Below are 24772 nucleotides of genomic sequence, written 5' to 3'. Positions count from 1 at the left end.
TTAATGAACAACAATCATCATTTGAACACTTCTCATATGTTCACATTTCTAACACAAACAAAAGTGACTTTAAGCTTCTGGGTCAGACAGGTGACGTGTTCCTCACGCCACGAACACACCAGTGAACAGCTCAGGACTCACGCTTCAGCTCCAACAGCGTTTACAGTCTGACGGATGTGATAACTCAAACAAGCTGCTGGTGTCTCACAGACAGACACGAGGACACACACGACGACAGGCTGAGTGTGGTCGATGGTTTGAATCCCGGCTCTGCCCTGGTTCTGAGTTTGAATGTTTCTGAGCTGAAGCGTCTGTAAATACATTTATACTTTAATCTCAGCTAAAGAAAAGAAAAAACTAAACACAAATAAATAAATTAATGATGAAATTTAAAGTTTCACAGCATTTAAAACACAGGAGAAAAACGTAATATGGCTGACAGGGCACTTTATACTGAACAGTCCAAATAATACGCTTATTTTTCTTTTATAATTAAAGTTATTGAAGTGAACAAACACACAGAGCGAGCTGTGATTGGACGGCTTCATGTGGAGGATCTGAAGTGAGACGTTATACCTGTAACTACCTGGATAAAGACTTTTATTTTGACAGAAACAAACCACATCTGTGAACCTTTATTTTGAAGAGTATCTTCAATCCTGAGTTCATCCTGAGTTCTTTAGAAATAAGGCACTTCAATTTAATGTATTTTAATTATTTTAATGGATTATCTGCAGTTTTTAATAGAAGTCCCTTAAAATCGACCAAACAACATCGCAGGCAGTTCTTCTTCACGTAGACCAGAGTCGTCTCAGTGTTCACTTAGAGACGTTTTAGTTTCTTATATCCGCTCACCAACTGTTTTTCAGGCTCGTTTGACAAAGATATAAAAGATGATAACGATTTTAAAAGCCTGTAAAAGTGTCTTTCTGTGTGAGCGCTCAGTCAGTCAGTACTTACACTCTCTGTGCTCAATGTGAAGCTTCTTCCTTCTACCCTAAATCTCCTCCTCAGTCTGTGATGCTGCTTTTGTTTATTACAATTCCTTCGTTCTTATTATTAACTTATTGATTTTGTCCACATCTGATAGATGATGAAATATCCAGCTGCCCCCTGGTGGGCCAAGAAGGTACTGCAGGAGTCTTTACAATAAATAGATATATTATTTAAATTAACAATTAACTATTCGCACTGACTGTGCTCCTTCATAGACTGCAGTGTGTCTGTGGAGAGGTCACTAGTTTCACCTGTTGATCAGAGCGATCAGAGTGTCCTGAGATTTCAGGGGGGGCTGAGGCGTCCTTTAACATAAACTCACCTGAACTCACCTGAACTGATTATTGATGGATTTGTGTTTGAAATGAAAACCTTCCTTTATTGATCAAAGTGTTTGATAGTCTGATTACTGTTCATTCATTCATTAACCATGTGATGGTCCTCACTCAGACGTCAGTGCTTCATCACGGCCGGCTCACACGTCTCATTCAGAAAGCTAACTGTGAAACTGTCTGTCAGACTTCTATAGCTTCCGCTGCCCGCTGACGATGCTCCGGTGGACGCCGTCTGTCAGAGGAATGTAAACCTGCTGCTGCGGGTCGAGGACGAACAGAGGGTCAGAGACGGTGGACGGGTTGAATCCGCTCTGAACCAGCTGGAACTTCTGCTGCTTGAAGGTGCTCGTCATCTCCATCACCTCCTGACGGACGAACAACAAAGATCTGAGTGACTGCAGAGAGTCAGGAGGGTTCACACTGAAGACCATTCATATTCAGCAATAATCTTTATTACGTGTGATCTTTAATCTTTCAGGGATATTTCAGATGATTAACTGTTCTATGTTTTATATCCTCAAACACTAAAAGTCTTTGAGTCATTTTACTTTAGATTTAAACGTGAAAACTTCAGACTGACATGAATTGATTCATGCAAACAACTGTGAGTCGCAGCTCCAGAAATCAACAGGAAGTTGTGAAGAACTTTGAATGCAGCTTTTTATTTCAAACAGAAATCTGCAGATAAGAATCCGCTCGTAGACGCCGGCGCGCTCCTCCACATTCATTCAAGTTTCTGACCGTGGAAAGTGAAGAGCTCGTGGAAAAGGACGTCTGGAGTTCCTTCATCGTTTTTCTGACTAAACACTAGAAGCCCCAAAAAACTGCCGTCGTCCCCAGAGGCTGAAACCCCGTGAGACAAAAGCCGACGGGTTCTGAGAGCAGCGATTCGAGCTGAGTTTGTGCTCAACAACAAACAGTGAAATTGATTATGACTAATTTTTTGCATTTCTCGAGCAATCGTAAAAAATGTGAGCAAAATATTGACAGTAAAACGAAACCAAAACTCTTTCAGCTGCTGAAGCCTCTCTGGTGTTTTCACAAACAGGGTCTGAAGTGTTTCTGTAGTCTGCCTGAGTTCTGGAGGTGAGATCACCTGTTTTACTAACATGCAGCTGCTTCATGCCGCCTGAATGCAGATTTGAAAAGACTTCATAGCAGCCTCTTTAGTCCTCATAAGAAATGAGACTCACTGATAGAATGTGTGTCTGCGTGTTACCTGGAGTCTGATGAACAGAGGACGGGCGTACGCTGGCAGATCTCTCGTCACGTGTTCAAACAGTTTCTTCCCGTCGAAGGTGAGATCCGGTCTCACAATCATGGCGGCCATTCCTGCTCGGCCCTCATGTCCTGTAAGACAACGGTGTGTCATCCTGACTGACAGGAGCAGTGTTGGAACAGCAGGTGCTCACGTAGAAACACGTACCTGGTATCTCCACCCCGTACACGTTGACCTCTTGTATAAAATCCACCTGACTGAGAATCTCTGTAACTTCTGTCGTCGCTACATTTTCACCTTTCCACCTGAGAACAGGGAAACATGACCGTCTCTTATTAGACCCTCCGTGCCTTGTTATCACCCACATCATCAGACTGAACAGCATCACAGGCGGATGCAGGTGTTTGTCTCGTACCTGAACGTGTCTCCCACTCTGTCCCTGAAGCAGATGAAGCCCTCCTGGCTCTCAGCCATCAGGTCTCCTGTGTTAAAGTAGGCGTCGCCCTTCACGAACACGTTCCTCATCAGCTTCTTCTCAGTCAGCTCTTTGCTCCCAGCGTAGCCGAAGAACGGACTGAGCGCGCTCACCTTCGACAGTAACAGACCCGTCTCACCTGAGAGGAGAGAACAGGACGGGAAGTCAAAGATGAATGTGAAGGACTATTTTATGTTAACCTGTTTGATCATGTGTTTAAATTTCTTTCATATTATAGAGTTAATAATCATGACATAATCAGCTAAGGTTAATTTTAAGGATATGTATTGTCTGCTCCTCTCCAGGGTCTGCATGATTTACTGTTGCTCCTTCTTAGAGAGAGATAGTTGGTGGCCTTGTCTGGGCTGAGAGCTCCAGGGCCAAGGGTCAACTCTAGATAGTCAGGCGCTTCAGCTAAAGTCACAACAATAACACCTTACTGTGTCTGTGAGAGGAGTTCTTTCTGTAATGTATAACACACTCTGTGAACCTTGAGTCTGTGTCAGTCAGCTCGACAGCTGCGTTCTGTGTAGTCCTGGTCTGACCCAGCTCCAGGTGTTAACTGCTTTTACTCATCTTTTAATATTCTTCAATTAAATGACATCAAAAGATCTTTATTGGTCTCGTCATCAGAAAGTGCCACCACAATGAAAAACAGGTGGAGTCAAGTTTAAACAATGAAATGATTTCACCCTCACCTTGTTTCACTCTCTGACAGAATCCATGCTGGTCTTTCACTGGTTCATCTTTCACCATGTCATACTTCACCAGATCGTATTTAAACAGGAGCTGAAAGAAAAGATCGTCACAGGGACAGAACTCAGCTCCACACTGAGACAGAAACTTCAGGTTAAACGTGTGACACCTTTTGACTCTCAGGACTTTTTAAAAAATTATTATTTATTTATTGATATTTTTTTTGAGCCAGCAGGTGTTCACACCTGTTTGACCCAGGGCCTTTCCATGCAGGTGCACGGTCCTGGTGTGTTCTTGATACGTGCGTGTGCAGAAGAACGGACTGTTCATCAGTTTTACATGGAGAAAAAGGTCCGTTCACGCGCGTGTGGTGCGAGGACAGAATGGTTAGGTACTTTCTCCTCGCAGTATAAAAGCAGCTATCTCGTGCTGTTCGCGAGTCTTCTCACAAGACTCAAACCAGATCTCATTTGGCTGGTGAAGTCATACAGCATGAGAGTTTCTTAAACAAACCCAAAATGTTGGTATTATGACTGCAATTTTATCAGCTACAGGGATGGATAAATCACATGGTACGAGAGCCTCTTGGACAAGTGTTAGTTATATGGTGTATAGCACACTGAGATCTTTTAAACAGATCGAGGTGCTATATGTTAGGGAATGTGTGAAGCACTGATAGAAGTGTGGAGCACAGTTGTGAAGCTCGGAGTTAATTAGACGACTCGACAGTGAAGCAACAAACGTTTGTCTGAGATGGCTCGACTGCAATGATGTGAATAAAATCTTAGGAGGGACAGAACAGTAGGACACTAGATGAGGGAACTTTTGGTTCCTTCAGTTTAGAGCCCCCTGTTAATCTCTTTTATTTATTATTCTTTTGAGACTCAAATGAATATTGACGAGTCTGACTTAATAAAGAGATTCTGGTTTCTGTTTCTGTGAGTTGATCACACAAGGACGCACATAAGAGTTTTCTTCAGAGATCCTCGTGAAGCCCCCGAGAGGTAAGCTTATGTGCACCCACACTACGGCTACACGACTGACGACCTTAGGGCAAGATTCAAATTAAGATTTAAAGTGAAAATCTTATTAATTTTTTTGAATGCCATAGATTAAAATGTAATCTTTTAAAATCTATACTGAGGTTATTTGACGTTTATTATTGATTAAAATAGAGATCTTAAGTCAATCATTCCTCGAGGGCTAAGGCCCGCTAGCATAGTCCCGTCGATCCGTGAGTGCCACAGGCGGAAGATTAATGAACGCTCCGTCGCTAGCAGGAAAGTCTCGGGACTGACACCCCGAGGGCAGCCTGTTGAATCTCTTCGTATTGTAAGAGTGGCGACACTCGCTTCAAGTGACAGCTGGGAGCTGCTAGCTGTCTGCTAGCTGTCCCCTCAGCTAACTCAGTCACTGAACGTAACCTCTGGGCCGTGTCTTGCTGTGCGCTTTATTGGACAAACAGACCGTCCATCACGTCAGACACATTGTTTTTACACTCATTATTTTATCATACGTTAGCACTGATTAGCAGCTACCTGTTCATTATGAAACTCCAGCCAGCTCCCACCACGAGCAGAATCTCATGCTAATCTCATGAACTAGCCACAGGTAACAAGTGATGCTGTAATATGTTATCCTTCTGGCAGGTTAACGTGGGGGAGAGGGGGACAGAATCCTCCCTCACATCACTGGGTCAGTGTATGTGCGCCTGCTCAGCAGCCTTTTCCCCGTGTTACACTGCTGAACGTTACAGAAGATTATCATCTTCACACACACGTCTATAAATAGTCATCTATAAAAAGTTAAGACCGTGTTCCCTCGGGTTAAACACAGATCATCTAAGTATTTCCTGCAGTTACCGAGCTGTCCTGTTGTGCGTGTCCTAAACTCTGATGTGTCATAACTTTACTTTTATAACTGTGTGTGTGTGTGTGTGTGTGTGTGTGTGTGTGTGTGTGTGTGTGTGCGCGTGTGTGTGTGTGCCAGCAGGACGAGCAGACGGCTCTAAGAATAGCTGCAGTCAGAGATTAAAGCTAAATACATGAAGCCTGTGTTTTGTAACTCCTCTGATTAACACGAGCTTTAGTAAAGCTAATACTGCTGAAGACGCTGAAGACGCTGCAGCGCTGCGGCCCCGCTAACTGACTCAACAGACTTACACACTAATCACCTGAAGCTCACCTGAACTCATTACTCAGGTTTGGCCGTCTGCACCGAACGCTGCTCGGGCGTTCAGCAGAGTCAGCGACCTCCTGACTCGGCGTTTTCTGACACTGAGACACGTTGGTGACATTTTGTGTTTAATCACATTAAACAGTTTGACATCCATAAACCGACACGTGGAGCAACAAGGGATTATTGTGTAGTAATGCTGAAGTGTGTGTCATCATAAGTCACGTCTCTGATAGTCAGAACATTAACCCTTTGTTGACAATAATTGATTATAAAGAGTCGAACTGTGGATCACCACGGCGCCGCAGAGACAGACGAATGTCACACTCTTCCTCTGTTAAAGTTCATCTTCTGTGTAGTTCAACCAGAACTATAACAATATAGTATAAAGTATATATACAGTATACATGTATGTTTATTCTATAAAAACATACAGATGATACAAATGTTTTTTCTGTCTTGATCTAAAAATGATTTTATGCTGTAAGTTAGTTTTATTGTTTTATTAGATTTAATTGTTGACACGAAAACTGTGACGACATTTGAGTTTCTTATTTCTTGATATTAATTTGTGTTTCTATAAATGTGTGTGTGTGTCTGTGTGTGTGTGTGTGTGTGTGTGTGTGTGTGTCTGTGTGTGTGTGTGTGTGTGTGTGTCTGTGTGTGTCTGTGTGTGTGTGTGTGTGTGTGTGTCTGTGTGTGTGTGTGTGTGTGTGTGTGTGTGTGTGTGTGTGTCTGTGTGTGTCTGTGTGTGTGTGTGTGTGTGTGTGTCTGTGTGTGTGTGTGTGTGTGTGTGTCTGTGTGTGTGTGTGTGTGTGTGTGTGTGTGTGTGTCTGTGTGTGTGTGTGTCTGTGTCTGTGTGTGTCTGTGTGTGTGTGTGTGTGTCTGTGTGTGTGTGTGTGTCTGTGTGTGTGTGTGTGTGTGTGTGTCTGTGTGTGTGTGTGTGTGTGTGTCTGTGTGTGTGTGTGTGTGTGTGTGTGTGTGTGTGTGTGTGTGCGTGCGTGTCTGTGTGTGTGTGTGTGTGTGTGTGTGTCTGTGTGTGTCTGTGTGTGTGTCTGTGTGTGTGTGTGTCTGTGTGTGTGCGTGTGTGTCTGTGTGCGTGTGTGTGTGTGTGTGTGTGTGTCTGTGTGTGTGTGTGTCTGTGTGTGTGTGTCTGTGTGTGTGTGTGTGTGTGCGTGCGTGTCTGTGTGTGTGTGTGTGTGTGTGTGTCTGTGTGTGTGTGTGTGTGTGTGTGTGTGTGTGTGTTGTCAGACCTGCAGACTGGAGATGTCCACATGCATCACACGGTAACGTGATCATCGTCAGCTCTAATGAAACATTAGTTAAACCAAAGTGATGATGTGATGCTTCACCTGTGATCCTCAGAGCTGTGTTGGACGACAGGTGTTCATGTGTCCACACTCAGGTACTCACAGTCAGCTGGCTGACCCCTCAAAGACCCTCTGACTGAGGACCCTTTAGACATCCTGGATAACACATGACCTGCAGATCTCCTGTAAGCTGTTTACCCCTCCCCGAGCACTCACCTGCCCCTCCCCCACCCCTCACCACCTGACATAAATCACTGTGTGCACTCAGGGCTCAGTTTAAACTCTGCTCCTCCTGCAGGACGGGTCCGATGAGCAGCCCAGGTTCTGATATGAAGCTGGATTGTTCATATGACCCAAACACACACCTGGGTGGACGTCACACTCCTGGTCGACATTTCCAGCAAAAATCGATGACAAAACGAGTCGCCAACAGGTTTGATCGTCGATAATTAGTTGGTTACGTCACTGTGCGTGTTTTTCATGCTGTGCGCAGACAGAATGTTCCCTGGAGCTGTGCTGCTGAGCGGTGAGCCATCTCACATCTTTACTATCTCTGCTGAGAGTTAGGTCAGGTAAACAAACATAAACATCACGTCCTAAAACTCGTGAAGCCTGGGAGCATTTCAGCCTCAGCGCTGCAGAGAGAAGGATCGCCTGCAGCATGCATGATGCAGACTCACTCGGATAAGATAATTAGCTTCTCAGCTAGCTAACGTTAGCGATCTATAAACACAGTTGTTCTGGCTTTTAGCATGAATTTAACACTGTGGTGATAAAGAAAGAACCTGACGTGAACAATCACAAGAAAAGCTCGTGAAGGGTCTGACGGTTACTGTAGACCTTTGTTGAGCCGTCACCGGGTCGGTGTCAGACGAGCAGGTTAACAGCAGGCTGCATAGACAGCCTTTGTTTATATTTCATGAAGATTCGCAAGAGCGATACGTTTGACGGTTAAAGAAAGCGTCTTACACGTGTTCAGGACAAGAGCAGCAAAGAGAGGAGACGCACTGCTTTGTCCACAGGGGGCGCCAACATCCACACAACATCAAAGATCCTCACAGGAGATTTAAATCTCACCAGCACAATTATTTATGCTCCTTTAATGCAGCCAAACTGAGCTACACTAGCTGTTGATCACACTCTGAGGAGATCCTGCAGCTGAGGAGGCTCAGCGCTGCTCGACCCTGAATAACTCTGTTTGGACTCGTGTCAAAAGCGTTTCCTGAGCATGCAGACTGACTCTCACACAGCCCTCCTCACTCTCTCACTCACAGCCCTCCTCACTCTCACACAGCCCTCCTCACTCTCTCACTCACAGCCCTCCTCACTCTCTCACTCACAGCCCTCCTCACTCTCTCACACAGCCCTCCTCACTCTCTCACACAGCCCTCCTCACTCTCACACACAGCCCTCCTCACTCTCTCACTCACAGCCCTCCTCACTCTCTCACACAGCCCTCCTCACTCTCACACACAGCCCTCCTCACTCTCTCACTCACAGCCCTCCTCACTCTCACACAGCCCTCCTCACTCTCTCTCACAGCCCTCCTCACTCTCTCACACAGCCCTCCTCACTCTCTCACTCACAGCCCTCCTCACTCTCTCACACAGCCCTCCTCACTCTCTCACTCACAGCCCTCCTCACTCTCTCACACAGCCCTCCTCACTCTCACACACAGCCCTCCTCACTCTCTCACACACAGCCCTCCTCACTCTCTCACTCACAGCCCTCCTCACTCTCACACACAGCCCTCCTCACTCTCTCACTCACAGCCCTCCTCACTCTCACACAGCCCTCCTCACTCTCACACACAGCCCTCCTCACTCTCTCACTCACAGCCCTCCTCACTCTCACACACAGCCCTCCTCACTCTCACACACAGCCCTCCTCACTCTCTCACACAGCCCTCCTCACTCTCACACACAGCCCTCCTCACTCTCTCACACACAGCCCTCCTCACTCTCTCACTCACAGCCCTCCTCACTCTCTCACTCACAGATGTGTGCGTGGACACTTGGACACTCAAATACACCCGACTCGATTCACATTCAGCTGCAAACACACTTTACGTCCTTGTTTACATCTACGACTCGTCTCTGAGGATTCAGAACAAGCAAACAGAGCGGCGACAGGACAGCGAGTCTGACTCACAGGACTGATGTTGTGTGTAAGCCTCACCAGCTCAGACAAAGCTCCTCCCCCTTCATGACCTGTGTGTTAACGCTTTAAAAACCTGTGTTGCTAAATAAAAAACCTTCAACCTCACTGCATCACACAGGCCTCATGTCTTCACACAGGCCTCATGTCTTCACACAGGCCTCATGTCTTCACACAGGCCTCATGTCTTCACACAGGCCTCATGTCTTCACACAGGCCTCACTGCATCACACAGGCCTCATGTCTTCACACAGGCCTCATGTCTTCACACAGGCCTCACTGCCTCACACAGGCCTCATGTCTTCACACAGGCCTCATGTCTTCACACAGGCCTCATGTCTTCACACAGGCCTCATGTCTTCACACAGGCCTCACTGCATCACACAGGCCTCATGTCTTCACACAGGCCTCATGTCTTCACACAGGCCTCACTGCATCACACAGGCCTCATGTCTTCACACAGGCCTCATGTCTTCACACAGGCCTCACTGCCTCACACAGGCCACACGCTCTCACCCTGTAGAAGAAGTTGGAGCGGCCCACGGTTCCACTCTTCCCGATGTGGTTCATGAAGCACAGGTTTCCCTCCGTGGATCCGTACACCTCGCACATCTTAATGTTTCCATAGCGACTCTGGAAGTCCCTCCAGACGTCCTGCCGCAGCCCGTTCCCCACGCCCATCCGCACCCGGTGCTCTTTGTCCAGCTCCGTCTGATGGAGGAGGAGAGGAGGTCAGCACATGTGATGTTATCATGAACGTGCTCCATGTAAACACATGCTATCATTACAGTCACAGACGAGAGAACAGTACAAAGCCAGCCGAGTCTTTAAACTCGTGATAAAGAGTCGGAGACGACACGCGTGTCAACCGTCCAGGCAGCCCTGGGGCTGAATATTTCTGGAGTCCATATTTGTGGAAGTTTGATTGAATATAATTTATTGGGAACATGGTGAATATTACAGAACAAATCTGCAGTTAACTGAGCACAAACAAGCTGAAAATAAATCTTCACAGCCTCTTTGGAGGCCCCGACAGCCTGCAGCCGAGGGACAGCTGCTGCTCGGGTCATCAGCGCTGATTGTGTTCGGGAGCAACAGACTCTCAGGGACAGAACAAGAGGAACAATCAGAACCAGAGATACTTTAGTAACCCCAGGGGGAAATCTGGACCAACTTCCTGCTCGGTTTACAGCCCGTCCAGACAAACTTCAGGCCTCCTTCAATAAAGAACACTGAAGTCAACTGTCAGGTTGGTTGAGGTCATTCAGATCGATAGATCGATCGATAGATCAATAGATAGATAGACAGATAGATCGATAGATAGATAATGATAGATTGATAAACGGAGACAGAGTGACTCCTTCCCTCCGGCTGCTCCGACGCTCTCGGCTCCGGTGAAGTCGGCTTAAACACCCTTTAACCAAACTGCGGTGACGTTACTTTAGAGCCGGCTCTGGTGGGATTTTATTTCTGAGTATGAGCCGGACACACTTCAGCCTTCTGACATAGACATCTGTACCTGGAGCCTGACAGGGCTGCGTTTGAATCAGGATGTTACGATGGCAGGAGGGCACAGCGGCTCCATCGGTGCGACGGACGACGGAGAATCATTAGAGAGTTGGCATCAAAAGACTGAAGCAGAAAAACGGCCTTAAATCGTGTCAGAAATGAGGTTTGACTTCATTAAGAACACACAGACACAGTCCTCCTCCTCTCTGTATCTGTGTCCTCAGTAATGAGCTCTGGCGTACATCATCGTGCACACTGACAGCTCACAGGCAGTAATTAAAGCTCACGCTTGTGTGCACACACTGAAGTGGTAACAAGGTGCTTATGTGTCGTACGTGTCCACATGTTTAATTTACCAATCAGTGCTGAGGACAGACGAGGCCGCCCCGCCCACGCAGCCGAATAACAGAGAGAGAGGGACAAAGAGGACTTTGAGTCTGAAGGAGGGACGCTCTGCCCTCGCTGTGTGTGTGTGTGTGTGTGTGTGTGTGTGTGTGTGTGTGTGCGCGCGCGTGTCCACCAGGGCAGGATGCAAACACTGAAACAAAGACCCTGCTTGTCTTTCTGTCTCAGTTGTGCACAGTGTAACTGGAATGACTCACGAGTAGCAGCGACTGTACAGCAGGAAATGTGCTGTGAGGACACTCGGCTCAAACTGACTCGCTCTGTCGTTCATGAAGAGAAAGACGAGTTCCTATAAACTATCAGGACCTGTTGTTCTGGAGCTTCATGTGGAGAGAATCAGACCCACGAGACAGACACGATGTTTCTGCAGTAACACTCACAGCGGGACACGCACTGACGCTTACCTTGGGCTGGTTGCACAGGTATCTGCAGAGCTCACCGATGTACTGGAAAACTGTCACGTTGTGTTTTCTACAGTCGCTCCAAAACTGTGAGGCCGAGAACTTCTTCTTCAGGATGCAGGTCGCACCTGTGACAGGACAGACAGGTCATTAAACACCTTTATCATACTCTTCTTTTATATTCATCAGAGGAGAGGAGAGGAGGAGAGGAGGAGAGGAGGAGAGGCCTGAGAGGAGAGGAGAGGAGAGGAGGAGAGGCCTGAGAGGAGAGGAGAGGAGAGGAGAGGAGGAGAGGCCTGAGAGGAGAGGAGAGGAGAGGAGAGGAGAGGAGAGGAGAGGAGAGGAGAGGAGAGGAGAGGAGAGGCCTCGCTCGAGTTCGCTCTCACATTAGGAACGTTTCTCCATTCGTTTGTGTGTAAATCAATCCGAACATGCATTAACGTGCATTCTACGGTACATTTACAGACAGATGTTTCCAATGCAATTAAACAAGTGTTGTTGTTGAGCACAGTTTTACTATACAGCTCCATACAGGCCTACTGTTCTTCTGAGCAGGCCGGCACACTCACAACACACACAGTTCAGTTTCACTGTCAGCACTGCCTTTACACCAGCACTGGTCATCAATCCAAGTCCACCCAGTTCACCCAGACGTCCCTCCGACCCTCCGGTGAGCTCTGGGTCTCCCCCACGGTGGCCCACCAGTTGGTCATGCCCAGAAAGCCTGCAAAGGGAGGCGCCCAGGAGGATCCTGATCTGATGCCTGAATACTTCAGCGGGCTGCTGAAGTTGTGAAGGAGCAAGCAGCTCTACTTGGAGCTCCTAACCATTTATCTAAGGCTCAGCTGAGCAACCCTACGGAGGAAACCGTATCGGCTGCATGCACCTGGATCTCATTCAGTCATAACTCAAAGCTTGTGAGAACAGGTAAGGGTTAAAACGTCTATGCCTTACACCTGCTTACATCAACTACATGGTGCATTTGTTGCCAAAGACAAAGAGAAACATTTAAGTTAAGAAAACCTTTGTTAACTTTTGACTTAGAGAAAAAGTAGCGTGTAAAGCCAAGCGGTTTCAGGCCGATGGACCTGACCCTCTCTGACTGACGACACCTGATGTTGGACTCTTTTCTTCGAAAGGATGAAAACAAACAGAGGTGGAACATCAGTCTGTGAACTCACAGCTCAAACACAGATACAGAACACACAGTGTCGTGTGGTATCTCTTTGACCTACTAAACTGATCCATTGAACATAACAGGACACCTGTCTGATGTTATCTTGTGCTCAAAGGTTCAAAGACGTGACTCCGGTCACTCTCGACAGCGCTCGTTATCTGCAACATTACAACACAACAGCGACTGTGAGCACACTGTGACCTGTGCTCCGATAACAAAGTTAGACAGCTACAATCTTTTTAACAGTTTACTGACACGATGTACGAACAGCCCGTGTAAAGAAACAGAGTCTTTACATGAGACTCTTCAGGACCTTCAAACAGGACCACGTTCAGGCCTGTGGTACCAAACATGCTCAAAGGACAGACTTTGTGTGACTCCATACATGCACACTTAAAATGGGACGGTAATCCATCCCCTCTACGTCTATACAAATATTGTTGTTAGAGATAAATAAGGTAGCAGACGAGAGACGTTATTGTAAACCATCTGTACACAGTGCAGTGCATTCACTGGAATATTGGCTGCACTCGGACCTGGACTTGAGTTACCTTTCTGAAAGATTTCAGGGAGTCAAAACTGGAAATATCCAATCAGACTGGTTAACACTAACAAACGGCGTCCCACAAGGATCAGACCTGGGCCCTCTCTTATTTTAAATGTATATTTATAATGGTGTAATACCTCTTTATGCAGATGACACCGTTCTGTAATGAACTGAGTCTCAACAACTAATGCTCTCAGATCCTTTCACGCAGCGTGTCACTCTGCCCTCAGGTTCATTCATAGAGACGGAGCATTACAACATTTTTCATCTACAAATCACCTTCTGGACTTTGACCATCCTGCAGTTTAACATCCGAGCTCAGCTGGACCACAAACGTCCCTGTCTGCTCGACTGACAGTCTGAAGCTCCACGCTCTGTCTGCCTTTATCACACGTTATTAATTATCAACACTCACTTCTTCTGGACAATTCAATGTTATCATCTCAAACACTTCACGTCATGTAGAGGATTGTCCTTTTTTGATTTAACATGGTCTTTTTCTGTATCTTTACATCGTTGCATAATGAGGGGAGCCTACTGATTTCTGAGGCTTACATAAATGTTTGAATGGATGACTGACAGTTGGACAGGACGGGTTTGGGGAGGCTCAGTCTCTTCAGACGACAGGATGTGTTGGGAGGAGCGTGGTGGGCGGCCTGGGCCCTCCTGCAGTCACTCATCAAGTCTTTGATTCTAACAGCAGAAGAGACGGTGAACCTGAGATAATACATTCAGGAGATTTCAACAGTGACTCCAAATGATACAATCAGAATGTATAATCAGAATATATCTATCCATTTTCAGAACCACAGGGTGGGTCTGCACTGAAAGGTCCACTTTACTCTGTGCCATCCGTTGTGTCCAACATGTACAGCAGTGATCACCTCCCTGTCCTGCAGCAGGCGAAATTCAGCAGCAGTCGGTCTGATGAGGACGTAACTGGAAGTTTAACATTTCAACATCTCTCAAACTGTCAGCGCACCGACCTCACAGTGTCTGTTAGCACAACCTGCCTGATTATTGGACGGACGTTGACCCGTCAACTTTGGTTGGAGTTGGAAGAAACCACGGATTGATCAATACGTGAGCTGATGTTGAAGCTCATGTGAGACCAGCTCCTGAAATACCCACTTTCTGTTTCCTGCTCGGGGACAACAGATGCTAATTAGCTTAAAGCTAACTCTGGTACAGCTAAGAAGCTGTGCATTGTCACTGTCAAATAAAATAAACAATAAAGTTATCTAAACCCAAATATGAAGATTCAGACAGTTACACAACAATGACCTGACCATAATAATGTCCTCCATAATGGTCCTCAGTGTCCGTCCTGCTCTGAGGCCTCCAATTAAACAGCGGCTCCTCAAAGAGGGAACATAGTTTGGCAGTTGCTCTGAGGTCAGTGGGCACTGTGGACGCTCTGAACAGCAGTTAGCCAGGAGAGTCACTTCTCAGCTGATCTCAATGGGGCCAAAGCACGGGGCTGGAACCTGCCATGCCTTTATATGACATTATTGTCGATCCCAAAAAGATCCAACGTACAAAAACGTTAAAATAAACCTCCCCTCCTCCTCCTGAGCTGTGTCTGATGAACTCTCCTGCTGCTTCCAGCTCCTTCAGGCTGACCAGTGCCCAGTGTGCTGAGCTGTGAGCTCGGATCAGTACCAGGATTTCTCTGATGGACACCAACTACCGGCGTTCTGTTTCAGCTGTGGAGCGCCTGTCCATCTGTCTCCACTGAGTGGCAGTTTCACTGCATCTAGCAAGTCACAGGTGGGCTGAGATCTGTCTCACTACAGCGCTATGAAGCCACAACAAACAGATGTTACTGAGATTTAATGACAATAAACAGGCTGAGAGGATGCTGAGAGAACTACATCAGGATGCAGGTTAGTAAAGAGGCTGAACTCATGCTCTGTCAGGTCTGTCTGTGAGACGACAAGAAGACTGCTTTAAAATGACTGTTTTTTGAATGGAGTTTGGTTTGACCATCAGGAAAGTTCTACAAATGTGGGCGAGCTTTTTCCATTTCACCATGTCTGCATGGCGTAGATCACCAGCAGAGGCTAAACAGGTGTTCACTGATATCTGTCAGGTACAAATTCTGTTTAACATCATATTTTAAACTAATGTTCTGCAGCGAGTAATCATCTGTCAGTGTTAGAGTCTGTTCACAGAGTCCCAGTTATTCCTGTGCCTCCTGTCTCTCTCTCTCTCTTTACCTGTAATGTAGGCGTGGCCGTCGCTCCCTGCCTCTGCTGGTTCTGTGCTAATCACGACACAGCTGAACCTGCACACCTGCTGCTCATCAGCTCATCAGCGCAGCAGTATGTCTTCCCTGGATCTTTGACCACTCCCTGAAGGTTCATTGTTCATTTTTCAAAGTGCTGACAACATCCCCGACCCGGCAGAACGAGTCGGTCCTGTTCATGTCGGAGGGAAACCTGTCAAATACAACATCACGCTGGAAAACACTCGCCACCACCCTCAACCTGCCAGCCTCCACGTCAGGTGACTGCTGCTGTGATCCAAATAAGAGAAACTGTGATAATATGCCTCATTAGAGTTTTATATTACATCTGCTACATTTTTCCCGTGCTGCTTGTTGCAGGATCAACTTAGAAGAAAGGATGAATACCAACGTCATACCTGTACTGATATGAACACCATGTTCACCTAGACTGAACTATCGGTGTCTTTCTGAACTATCGGTGTCTTTCTGAACTATCAGTGTCTTTCTGAACTATCGGTGTCTTTGTGAAGTATCAGTGTCTTTCTGAACTATCGGTGTCTTTCTGAACTATCGGTGTCTTTCCGAACTATCGGTGTCTTTCTGAAATATCAGTGTCTTTCTGAACTATCGGTGTCTTTCTGAACTATCAGTGTCTTTCTGAACTATCGGTGTCTTTCCGAACTATCGGTGTCTTTCTGAACTATCGGTGTCTTTCTGGTACTTTTTAGCTGTCAGTCTTTTCTTTTCTAGCTCAGAAGTGAATCAATTCCTACAGGAACCTTTGAAACAATAAAATAAACAACTTTATCTCTTCGACTGACTAAAAATAATCACACGTTCTTTGTGACCTTCATCTCTCTCCTTAAGCTTCAATCTAACGTCTTCTTAAATCAGGGGTGGCCAACCCTGCTCCTGGAGGGCTACCTTCCTGCATGGTTTAGGTGTCTCCTCACTCAATGATCTGCTCGTTATCAACCAGCTGAAGCTTCTCAGGAGGTTGATTATGAGCAAAACATTTGAATCAGGTGTGTTAGAGTGCAGAGACACCTAAACCATGCAGGAAGGTAGCTCTCCAGGAGCAGGGTTGCCCCCCCCCCTGTCTTAAATCATCATCATCCCTCCTGCACTGCAAAATGCTTTGTCTGCTGTCATGGCCGTAACTTCCAAGCTGTATGTTAAGAGAGTGACAGGAAATATGTGGGAGAGAGAGAGGGGATGACCTGCAGCAAGGCCGAGGCATCGAGGACTTTGCCTCAGTGCCTGGGCCGCCTGCTGTACCAAACCATACAAGTTCTCTTTCTAATCAAACACCGCAGGACACGTGTGCCTTTTCTGATTCTCTCTATAAGTGACCATCGGGGTAAATATTGGGCCAGAATGAAGCACCCTGTCCGTACACGGCCCTGCCATAAGTCAGGCTTCAGTCTAGGCTTGTTTCCTGGTGATGAGTCTCCGATCAGCTGTTTTTGTAAACAAGTAAAACAAAAGTAAGGAATGATATATTTATTTTTAGATTTGGAGTTACACTCATTGCAAATAAACGTCTTTAAATTGGGTCAGAATCACAGGGACAGAACCCTGCTTGGATGCAGAATCATCATGTTTTTAGTTTCTTTAGTTTAAAAGTGAAGTCTGTCTGTTCAGCTACCTCAGCAGGTGTAATAACAGATGTCTTTATGAAGAGATCTGTGAGGCTTACCCAGCTCTATGGTTCCTCCTATCCCGATGAGGGAGGCGGCACTGTGGTAGAGCGGCAGAGGGACGTACATCACGTCGTCCTCAGTCACCCCGAACGCCCAGAAACCTGCTGCTGCCTTCAGGCTCTGCAGTTGAGTGATCACCGCGGCTTTGGGGAGGCCTGAGGAAACACAAACACTGCATCACATCATGTGCTCGATTGTGGCACCTGTGTCCTGTAAAACTCAAACCAGTGCTCTCCACTAAAGGAAGAGAACACTGACATTAGTCCCCTACAGGCCGTCAGTCGTCACCCTCTCTGACCTGTAAGAGATGCTGATGACACTAACCCTCCTGATGCCCCCCCTCCTCTGCATTACCCCTGGTCACCTCAGGTCACACGTGGTGGAGACGCTGACGACATCACAACCAGAGAAAGTCAAAGCGTTTCTGTTCAGCCGGATCGAAACTTCCCGCTTCAACAAGCTTGTAGTGTCTTTTTGTAAAGACTGATCTCACTCTCGATTATCAGACATTAAATATCAAGTATTCCCCAACATATGAATTAAACCTTATGACTGTGTGACGAAGGCTTGTGTCCAATCAGATTTCACGCTGATGTCGAACACCGATTCAGAAGTGAAACCTTAAAGTTCTTGAGTTTTGTTTTACACAGTGAAATGATTCGTCGTCGGTCAGACGCTGAGTCACTGAGCTGCAGTCTGTCTGCTGACACTCTGACAGGAGGTCTTTAATGTCAGTGAGGCTTCACTAAAGGTTCATTACATAAAAACATGCTGGGCCAGTGATGTCTCACCTCGGTCTGAGCTCCTTAATGTTTAAGTATTTGACTTTATTACTATGAGACATGTATTTGTTTTATTCTAATATAACTATAAAATCAGGCTGGGCAGGAATAGTGAACACTCAGGATCAGGAAACAGTTGCATTTGCTTCTGTTGTACAGACATTTGTACATTTATTTAAGCTCTGTTTGTATTCATATTTAGTTTTTAGACACTTTTACACACTGGATCTGTTACTGCAGCTGCTTACGTGCAGTGTGCTAACGTTAATAAACTGTAGAATCAGACGACGAAAAACAAAGATTCACAAACACTGGAGGATTAAACAGAAAGAATGAACGAGTCCTCTGAGACCTGAACGTCTCTGTTTACTCTGTTTCCAACACAACCAACACACGCATGCACACACGCACACACGCACTAGTAACCGACAGTATTAAGTGACATTCAGACGCACACAGATGCTTCCCGTCGTTGACGTTAATGATTAAAACCGTTCCTTTCTGGGCGCTGGTTAAGCTCAGCTGGTAGAGCAGGCGCCCTGTGTACAGAGGCTACAGTCCTCGACGCACTGATCGCAGGTTCGACTCCCGGTCTGCCGATCCAATTGGTGCATGTCTTCCCCCGCTCTCTACTCCCCATATTTCCTGTCTCTCTTCAGCTGTCCTGTATGATAAAGGCAAAATGGCCAAAAAATAATCTTTAAAAAAAACAAAAAAAAAAAGCTTATCCTTCCACGTTTGTGTTGTGCTCAGTAAATCTGCATAAAGTGACTCTCTGGGCCTTTAGCGAGCAGACGAACGAGCTTTAAACTCAACATGTCCTTTAGTAAACATTGTTGCACAACGTGCTGCATGTTCACACGTGCAGCACACTGACAGCAGCATCACTGCCGTGTGAGTAGCACCAGCTCAGCTCTGGGTTATAGTGTTCATAAAACTAGTTGTGATAATGTTTATGAGTGTTGATTTAGTGCATCAGAAAGAATACTGAGTGTTTATGAGTGTAGTTATAAAGCATCATGAATGCATCATTACTCACTATGAACACCGTGACACAGTCTTCAGAGTTACAGAGTTACACTTTAACTGTTTGATGATTGAACTCGACGTAACGTAAGAGCTTTTACTGTTACTCAGTATTTGTACATGTGCATCATAAAGGATCTGACTCCAGCCGAGGTGTGGGCGTTAACTTCTGTTTCTCTGAGAGACCAAATCTACTGAGGAAAGGCACAGACAGACACAGACAGGCACAGACAGACACAGACAGACACAGACAGGCACAGACAGACACAGACAGACACAGACAGGCACAGACACAGACAGACACAGACAGACACAGACAGGCACAGACACAGGCAGGCACAGACAGACACAGACAGACACAGACAGACACAGACAGACAGACACAGGCACAGACACAGACAGGCACAGACAGACAGACACAGACAGACACAGAAACAGACACAGACAGACAGACACAGACAGACACAGACAGACAGACACAGACAGGCACAGACAGACACAGACAGACAGACACAGACACAGACAGAAACAGACAGGCACAGACAGGCACAGACAGACACAGACAGGCACAGACAGTCTTAATGTCAGTTCTAACTAAATGTTTGATAGATTAAGTTTTAATAATAGGCAATTTATCACCAACTATGAGGGATCTCTTTGAAAGTTGGGCCTCACTTATTACGACAGATTTTGGGTTGTAAATGATGAATAAGTACCAAAAGTTTCACTCTTAGATTGCTGCCCTTCCCTCGCTCTCTTTCTCACCAGACTCCATGATAAAAACAGTCACTTTACCACGCGGAACACTTGAGGTGCTGGTTGACCCCGCTGCTTCGACTGGTTGGTTTATTTCTTTTATTGTTTGTCTTTGAAGCTTAAATGTTAAGTTGACATTCAACACAAGATTTCTTTAATACAAAATAAAACAGAAAAAGGAACCTTTTGCTGCAGCGGAAGACAAACAACTCCTGTGTTCTGTGAGCTTAAATCAGTGTTTTTCTGAATGGAGTCTGGTGTGTGTGCAGAGAGCGATGTAACGTCTGTGTGTGGTTAAAACAATCATCTTCCTCTGTAACACAAAGGTCTATCTCTGTAGGGATCCTTTCTGTCATGTTGTCACACACTTAGAATAACAATCTGAGCCTGTCAGTGGAAACAACAAGAACTTTTAGTGGACGACCTTTGACCCATCAAGGATTATGTTGCAGCCATTACAGCCTGTTTCACTGCTGCAGGATGAACACATCTACTGGAGACATTCACACACTGTGTGTACCTGTTAGACATGGATACCCTAAAACATTTCTTAATGAAAATGAGCGACTGTGACCGACCTGTTGTCCCGGAGGTGAAGATGTAGAGCGTGGGGGATTTGAGGGAGGTGGTGACTCGTAGCGCTGCAGGAACAGGCTGATCAGACGCAGCATCGATCTTATCCAGCAGTGTGTTCACCTGTGTGTGCTCACTGTGGCTCTTCACCGCCCACACCTGGATGTTGTCGTCCAGCAGGGTTGTCAGGATGCCGTCCAGAGTGTCCACTAAATCTGCGAGAGGGCGACAGACGGGAAACTGACTTTTATTTTGACAAGTATGATATATTTTCATATCATAAAAAGTACGAGTGTTTTAGTGATGACTCTGCAGTGACTGGTTATTTTCAGAATGGAGCTGTAATGAGGGCGTGTACACATCTTGACTGATGTCATTAACCTCCGGAGCGGGGTCTCAGCCTATAACCACAAGATTCAAGGATTCAGAAGTTCAAAACTAATGGCTGCATGCGGCTTTAGCTAGCTGTCTGTAGCAAGGAGCATCTGTAAGCATCTGTAATTCAGTGACATTAATCGATGCTAATTTTGACGAGCTAATGACTAGCTTTAAACAAACTGAACTTTGTGTAAAAGTTAAGAGCTGAGTCCTCAGAGTGTCTTTTAACACAACACTGAACGAGACAGGTCTCCATGAAACTAACCTGTCAATCACAGGTAGCCCCGCCCCTAACCCCTCCCCTCTTCCTGGTCTGTGTGACTCTCAATGGGAGCATCAGTGACTAAATGAACATCATGCTGTGTTGAAGAAGAAACTAGGAGACTGAGACCATAAAGTCATTAGGAACATGTTTACTGAGGGAATACATCAGGAGAGGAGGAGGAGCATGTTCTCATAGACTTCTATAGGATCCCTCTTCTATTTGTCATAAACAGAATTATTGTATTCTGTTGACATATGGCCGCCCTCGGCTGTTATCAGACTCTGCCTCTTCCATGAATCTGTCTCGTGTTGCAGTCGGGTTGCAGTGAGGACAGCGTCCTCTGACCAGCATCACGCCTGTTAGTTGAGCAATGTGCGGTCACATGGTGCAGCACGGTGAATCCTATTATCTGCAGAGGCGGGAAGCTCCCAGCTGCACAGGGGAGGAGGACAATATGGTTCAACAGCCACATTTCATATCTGTACCTTTAAGATGGACAGCTGATCATTCAGTCATTAAATGACATGTTTGGGATGTTATACCGTTTGAAGGTTTCACTCACACACTGAGCTGTCACTCAGGTCGCTCCATCCAACCTCAAACAGTTTCAACCTGAACTCAACAACCGCGACCTGACAGGTCACCGAGGGTCTCTGTCAAACATCACGACCAACTGTGAAGGTTATTAAAGGTGTTTCTTTGTTTAAGAAGGTCACCGTTTAGTGCATGGCAAAGTCACGCTGCAAACATGAACCAATGAATCAAATCATTTACAGTAATTCTTTTATCAAACAAAGACAAAATCAACTTTATTGATTGTGTAGCTTTTCAGTCAAACTGCTCTGAGTGCAGATTTTAACTCTCTCCTCCTCTGTGACAGCAAACTGAATGTCCAACGAGACGTTTAAGGACGTCAACTTCAGGAAACACTGATCCACATTTTATGAACCGAACAACATCGATTAATCCAGAACACAATCATCAGCTGCAGCCTTCAGCAACGTCAGTGTTCAAATAAAAAGATCATTCATAAATCAGTGGCGGAAAATTTACTTTGATCATTTACACAAGAGTGAAGTCTGAAGTTACTTTCAGATAATTAAAACTAAAATAAGAGACTGTAAAATGCCAAACACTGTTCTCATGTATCAATTCATCTATTGGTTCTTTTTCATTGATTGTTTAGTCTATAAAATGTCAGAAACCCAAACATGTCACCGTTCATGTGTTCACATCGGAGCTGCGACGATCAAAAGAGAAGCTTTCTGTTTCAGAGCTTTTCCAACATCTTCTGGCTCCAGCTTCTTAAACGAGATGCTCTGCTTCTTCTGGGTTTTAAAACGTTTCTCTGACGAAAGAAGACTCATTCATTCATCGTAGAACAAACAGCTGCAGCCCGAGTCCAACACTCTTTAGTATGTTGGTTTGGAGTTGAGTCGGACTTGATGTTTTCATGTAATGAGACACCTCACGTTCACAGGATCAGGACTTCTTCTGATCTTCTTTTCACAGTTTGGATTTCTCTCCATCTCAGTCACGACGATCTGCACCAACACCTGATCACAAACCTGGATCAGACTGAACCTGAACACATCTTCTGTCGCTGCTGTCCGACTGTATATAAGAGCTGATCCACACTAAGCCTCCACAGTCCCACTGGGACACATTTCCCAGGAAGCCAGCAGGTTGGATTAAGAGCGTACTGAATGTTGTATAATGAAGAAACAAACGTATTAAAGGTACACGTCAGGTATTTACAAGAGAGGGTCAGTGTCAGGCGTGAAGTTAAACATGAGGAGGAAGATTTCTTTTTGCATTTTGGGTAAAAAAAGTCAAAAAGCATAAAGTGAAACTTTTAAAAGCAGTGCAGGTAAAAGCACCGATCAGGACATGTCTGAACGTTTCAACGCAGAAATCAGAACACAAACTGATTGTTGTTCCCGACAGACCGACTGGATTATCTTTGACTCCGCTCGTCTTCAGGCCTGGACGTGAAACTCCTCTGTGGATGTGAGGGCTGCAGCATGTGGAAAAATAGACTTTGATTTCTTGACAGACAAAACAAGTGTGATATGATTCTGGATTATTGGGAACGATATGTTTATCATCAAGACTTTTAATTTCACTGAAAAAAAAATAAACTTTTGATCTACGATGTTGTGATAGTTTTTTGGGTCTCGACCAAAGAAGAACAGATCGGGAGAGAATCAGTATGAGGCCGTTGGTTCCACCTGTTACCTGCACGGGCCAGACCGCAGCACAATAATGTGTGCATTCATTGATCAGCCCTGTCAGGGACTGATAATACCTGAAACACACTTTGTTGATGGGATGTTGGTTTTTGTACGGACGTTAAAGACATGGAGGAAGAATAAATATGATGAATAAAAAGGTGTCAGACTTTATCATTAACCTGACCTGGAGCTGCCGGGATCAAAGGATCAGAAGAAAATTAACTCACAACTATTTTATGAATCAAAAGTGTTTGAGTCATTTTTAAGAAGAAATCAAATATTTGCTGCTCCAAAGTAAAAACTGAATGTTTGTGTTTGGACAGCTGGAGAGCTGGAAACAGCATTTAGACATTTTATGGACTAACATCTGTGGTAAAATATACAGATCACGTGACCTCCTGACCTGCAGGACACCATACTGAGCAGAAGCTGCGATGAGCCGCTCAGGTGTTCTGCAGGAGACACAGTTATGATTGAAACGTCAGGTGCAGGTGAGCTCTTACCTGAGCCCACGATCAGGGTCTTGGCTCCGCAGCAGTTGAAGCAGTGCAGCAGAGACTTGGACCTGATGTTGGTGTTCAGAAACGCCACCGAGCAGCCGACCTTCGCGAGCCCGAACCACGCGCACAGGAAGTCGGGCTCGTTGCTCATCAGCAGGGCGACACATTCTCCTTTCTTTAACTTCACTTCATCCAAGTAAACATGCGCGAATCTGTTGCTGCGTCTCTCGACGTCCCCGTACGTGTGCACGTTCCCCTCGTAGATGACAAACGGTTTGTCCGGGATCCGCTGCGCCTGCTGGATGAACCGGTCCAGCACCGTGTGCACGCGGGACCTCAGTTTGAAGAGCTCGATCTTCAGTCCGTACCGCATCACCTTCAGTAGGAACAGCAGGTCCCTCCAGAAGTACGGGAAGCAGAGTTTCTGAAGAACGTGAGCGGAGAAAAAGCCCGCGAGCAGAGCGGAGAGCCAGCCCAGAGACAGCGTCATGTCTGCGGCGGAGAGGAGCCGGAGGTCTCGGTTGAGGTCTCGGTGCAGGCTGCGCTGCTTACTGTGCCCGGAGTTACATGTTCAGGTAATAAACACGGACCGCACGCGTGATGTAAGCAAGAGACAAACACAGAGCTATGAAGCTGCACACCGGAACATGAGGAATACTGCCTTCAAAATAAAAGCGAGCAGCGAGACTTTAAGACATGTCTTTCTTTCTTCTTTAAATTCTTTGTTTTAATTTAACTTTCATTAAAGAAACAAAGAACTTGTAGCTGATAGATAATGATATAATAAAGTAAGTACAAAATAAGCTTAAAATAACTCAACACAAAAGAGAAGTTGTGGTTTTTATATCCGGTTTACATTCTGCATGTAGCAGCTGGAGGTGTCATATTTATAAATCATTAAGAAGTTTAACTCCATAACTTTA

General features: G+C 45.8%; 1 protein-coding gene across 1 annotated transcript; it reads right to left on the bottom strand.

The window, feature by feature from the left end:
* Positions 1-4: 4 nt before the first annotated feature.
* On the bottom strand, positions 5-24397 carry slc27a6 (solute carrier family 27 member 6). Its single transcript, XM_069677223.1, has 10 exons — positions 23853-24397; positions 20478-20687; positions 17332-17490; positions 11682-11806; positions 9880-10074; positions 3724-3814; positions 2966-3164; positions 2758-2855; positions 2551-2681; positions 5-1696 (listed from the first exon to the last, which is right to left on the bottom strand). The coding sequence occupies exons 1-10, from the start codon at positions 24337-24339 to the stop codon at positions 1520-1522; spliced, it is 1872 nt and encodes a 623-aa protein (XP_069533324.1). The 5' UTR covers positions 24340-24397; the 3' UTR covers positions 5-1519.
* Between the last annotated feature and the right edge of the window lie 375 nt (positions 24398-24772).

This window comes from Semicossyphus pulcher, unplaced genomic scaffold (genome assembly GCF_022749685.1).
Source record: "Semicossyphus pulcher isolate SPU_LCO1_2020_fin unplaced genomic scaffold, fSemPul1.0.p SCAF_28, whole genome shotgun sequence".
Lineage (NCBI taxonomy): Eukaryota > Metazoa > Chordata > Actinopteri > Labriformes > Labridae > Semicossyphus > Semicossyphus pulcher.
This window is presented reverse-complemented; position numbering and strand designations above follow the sequence as displayed.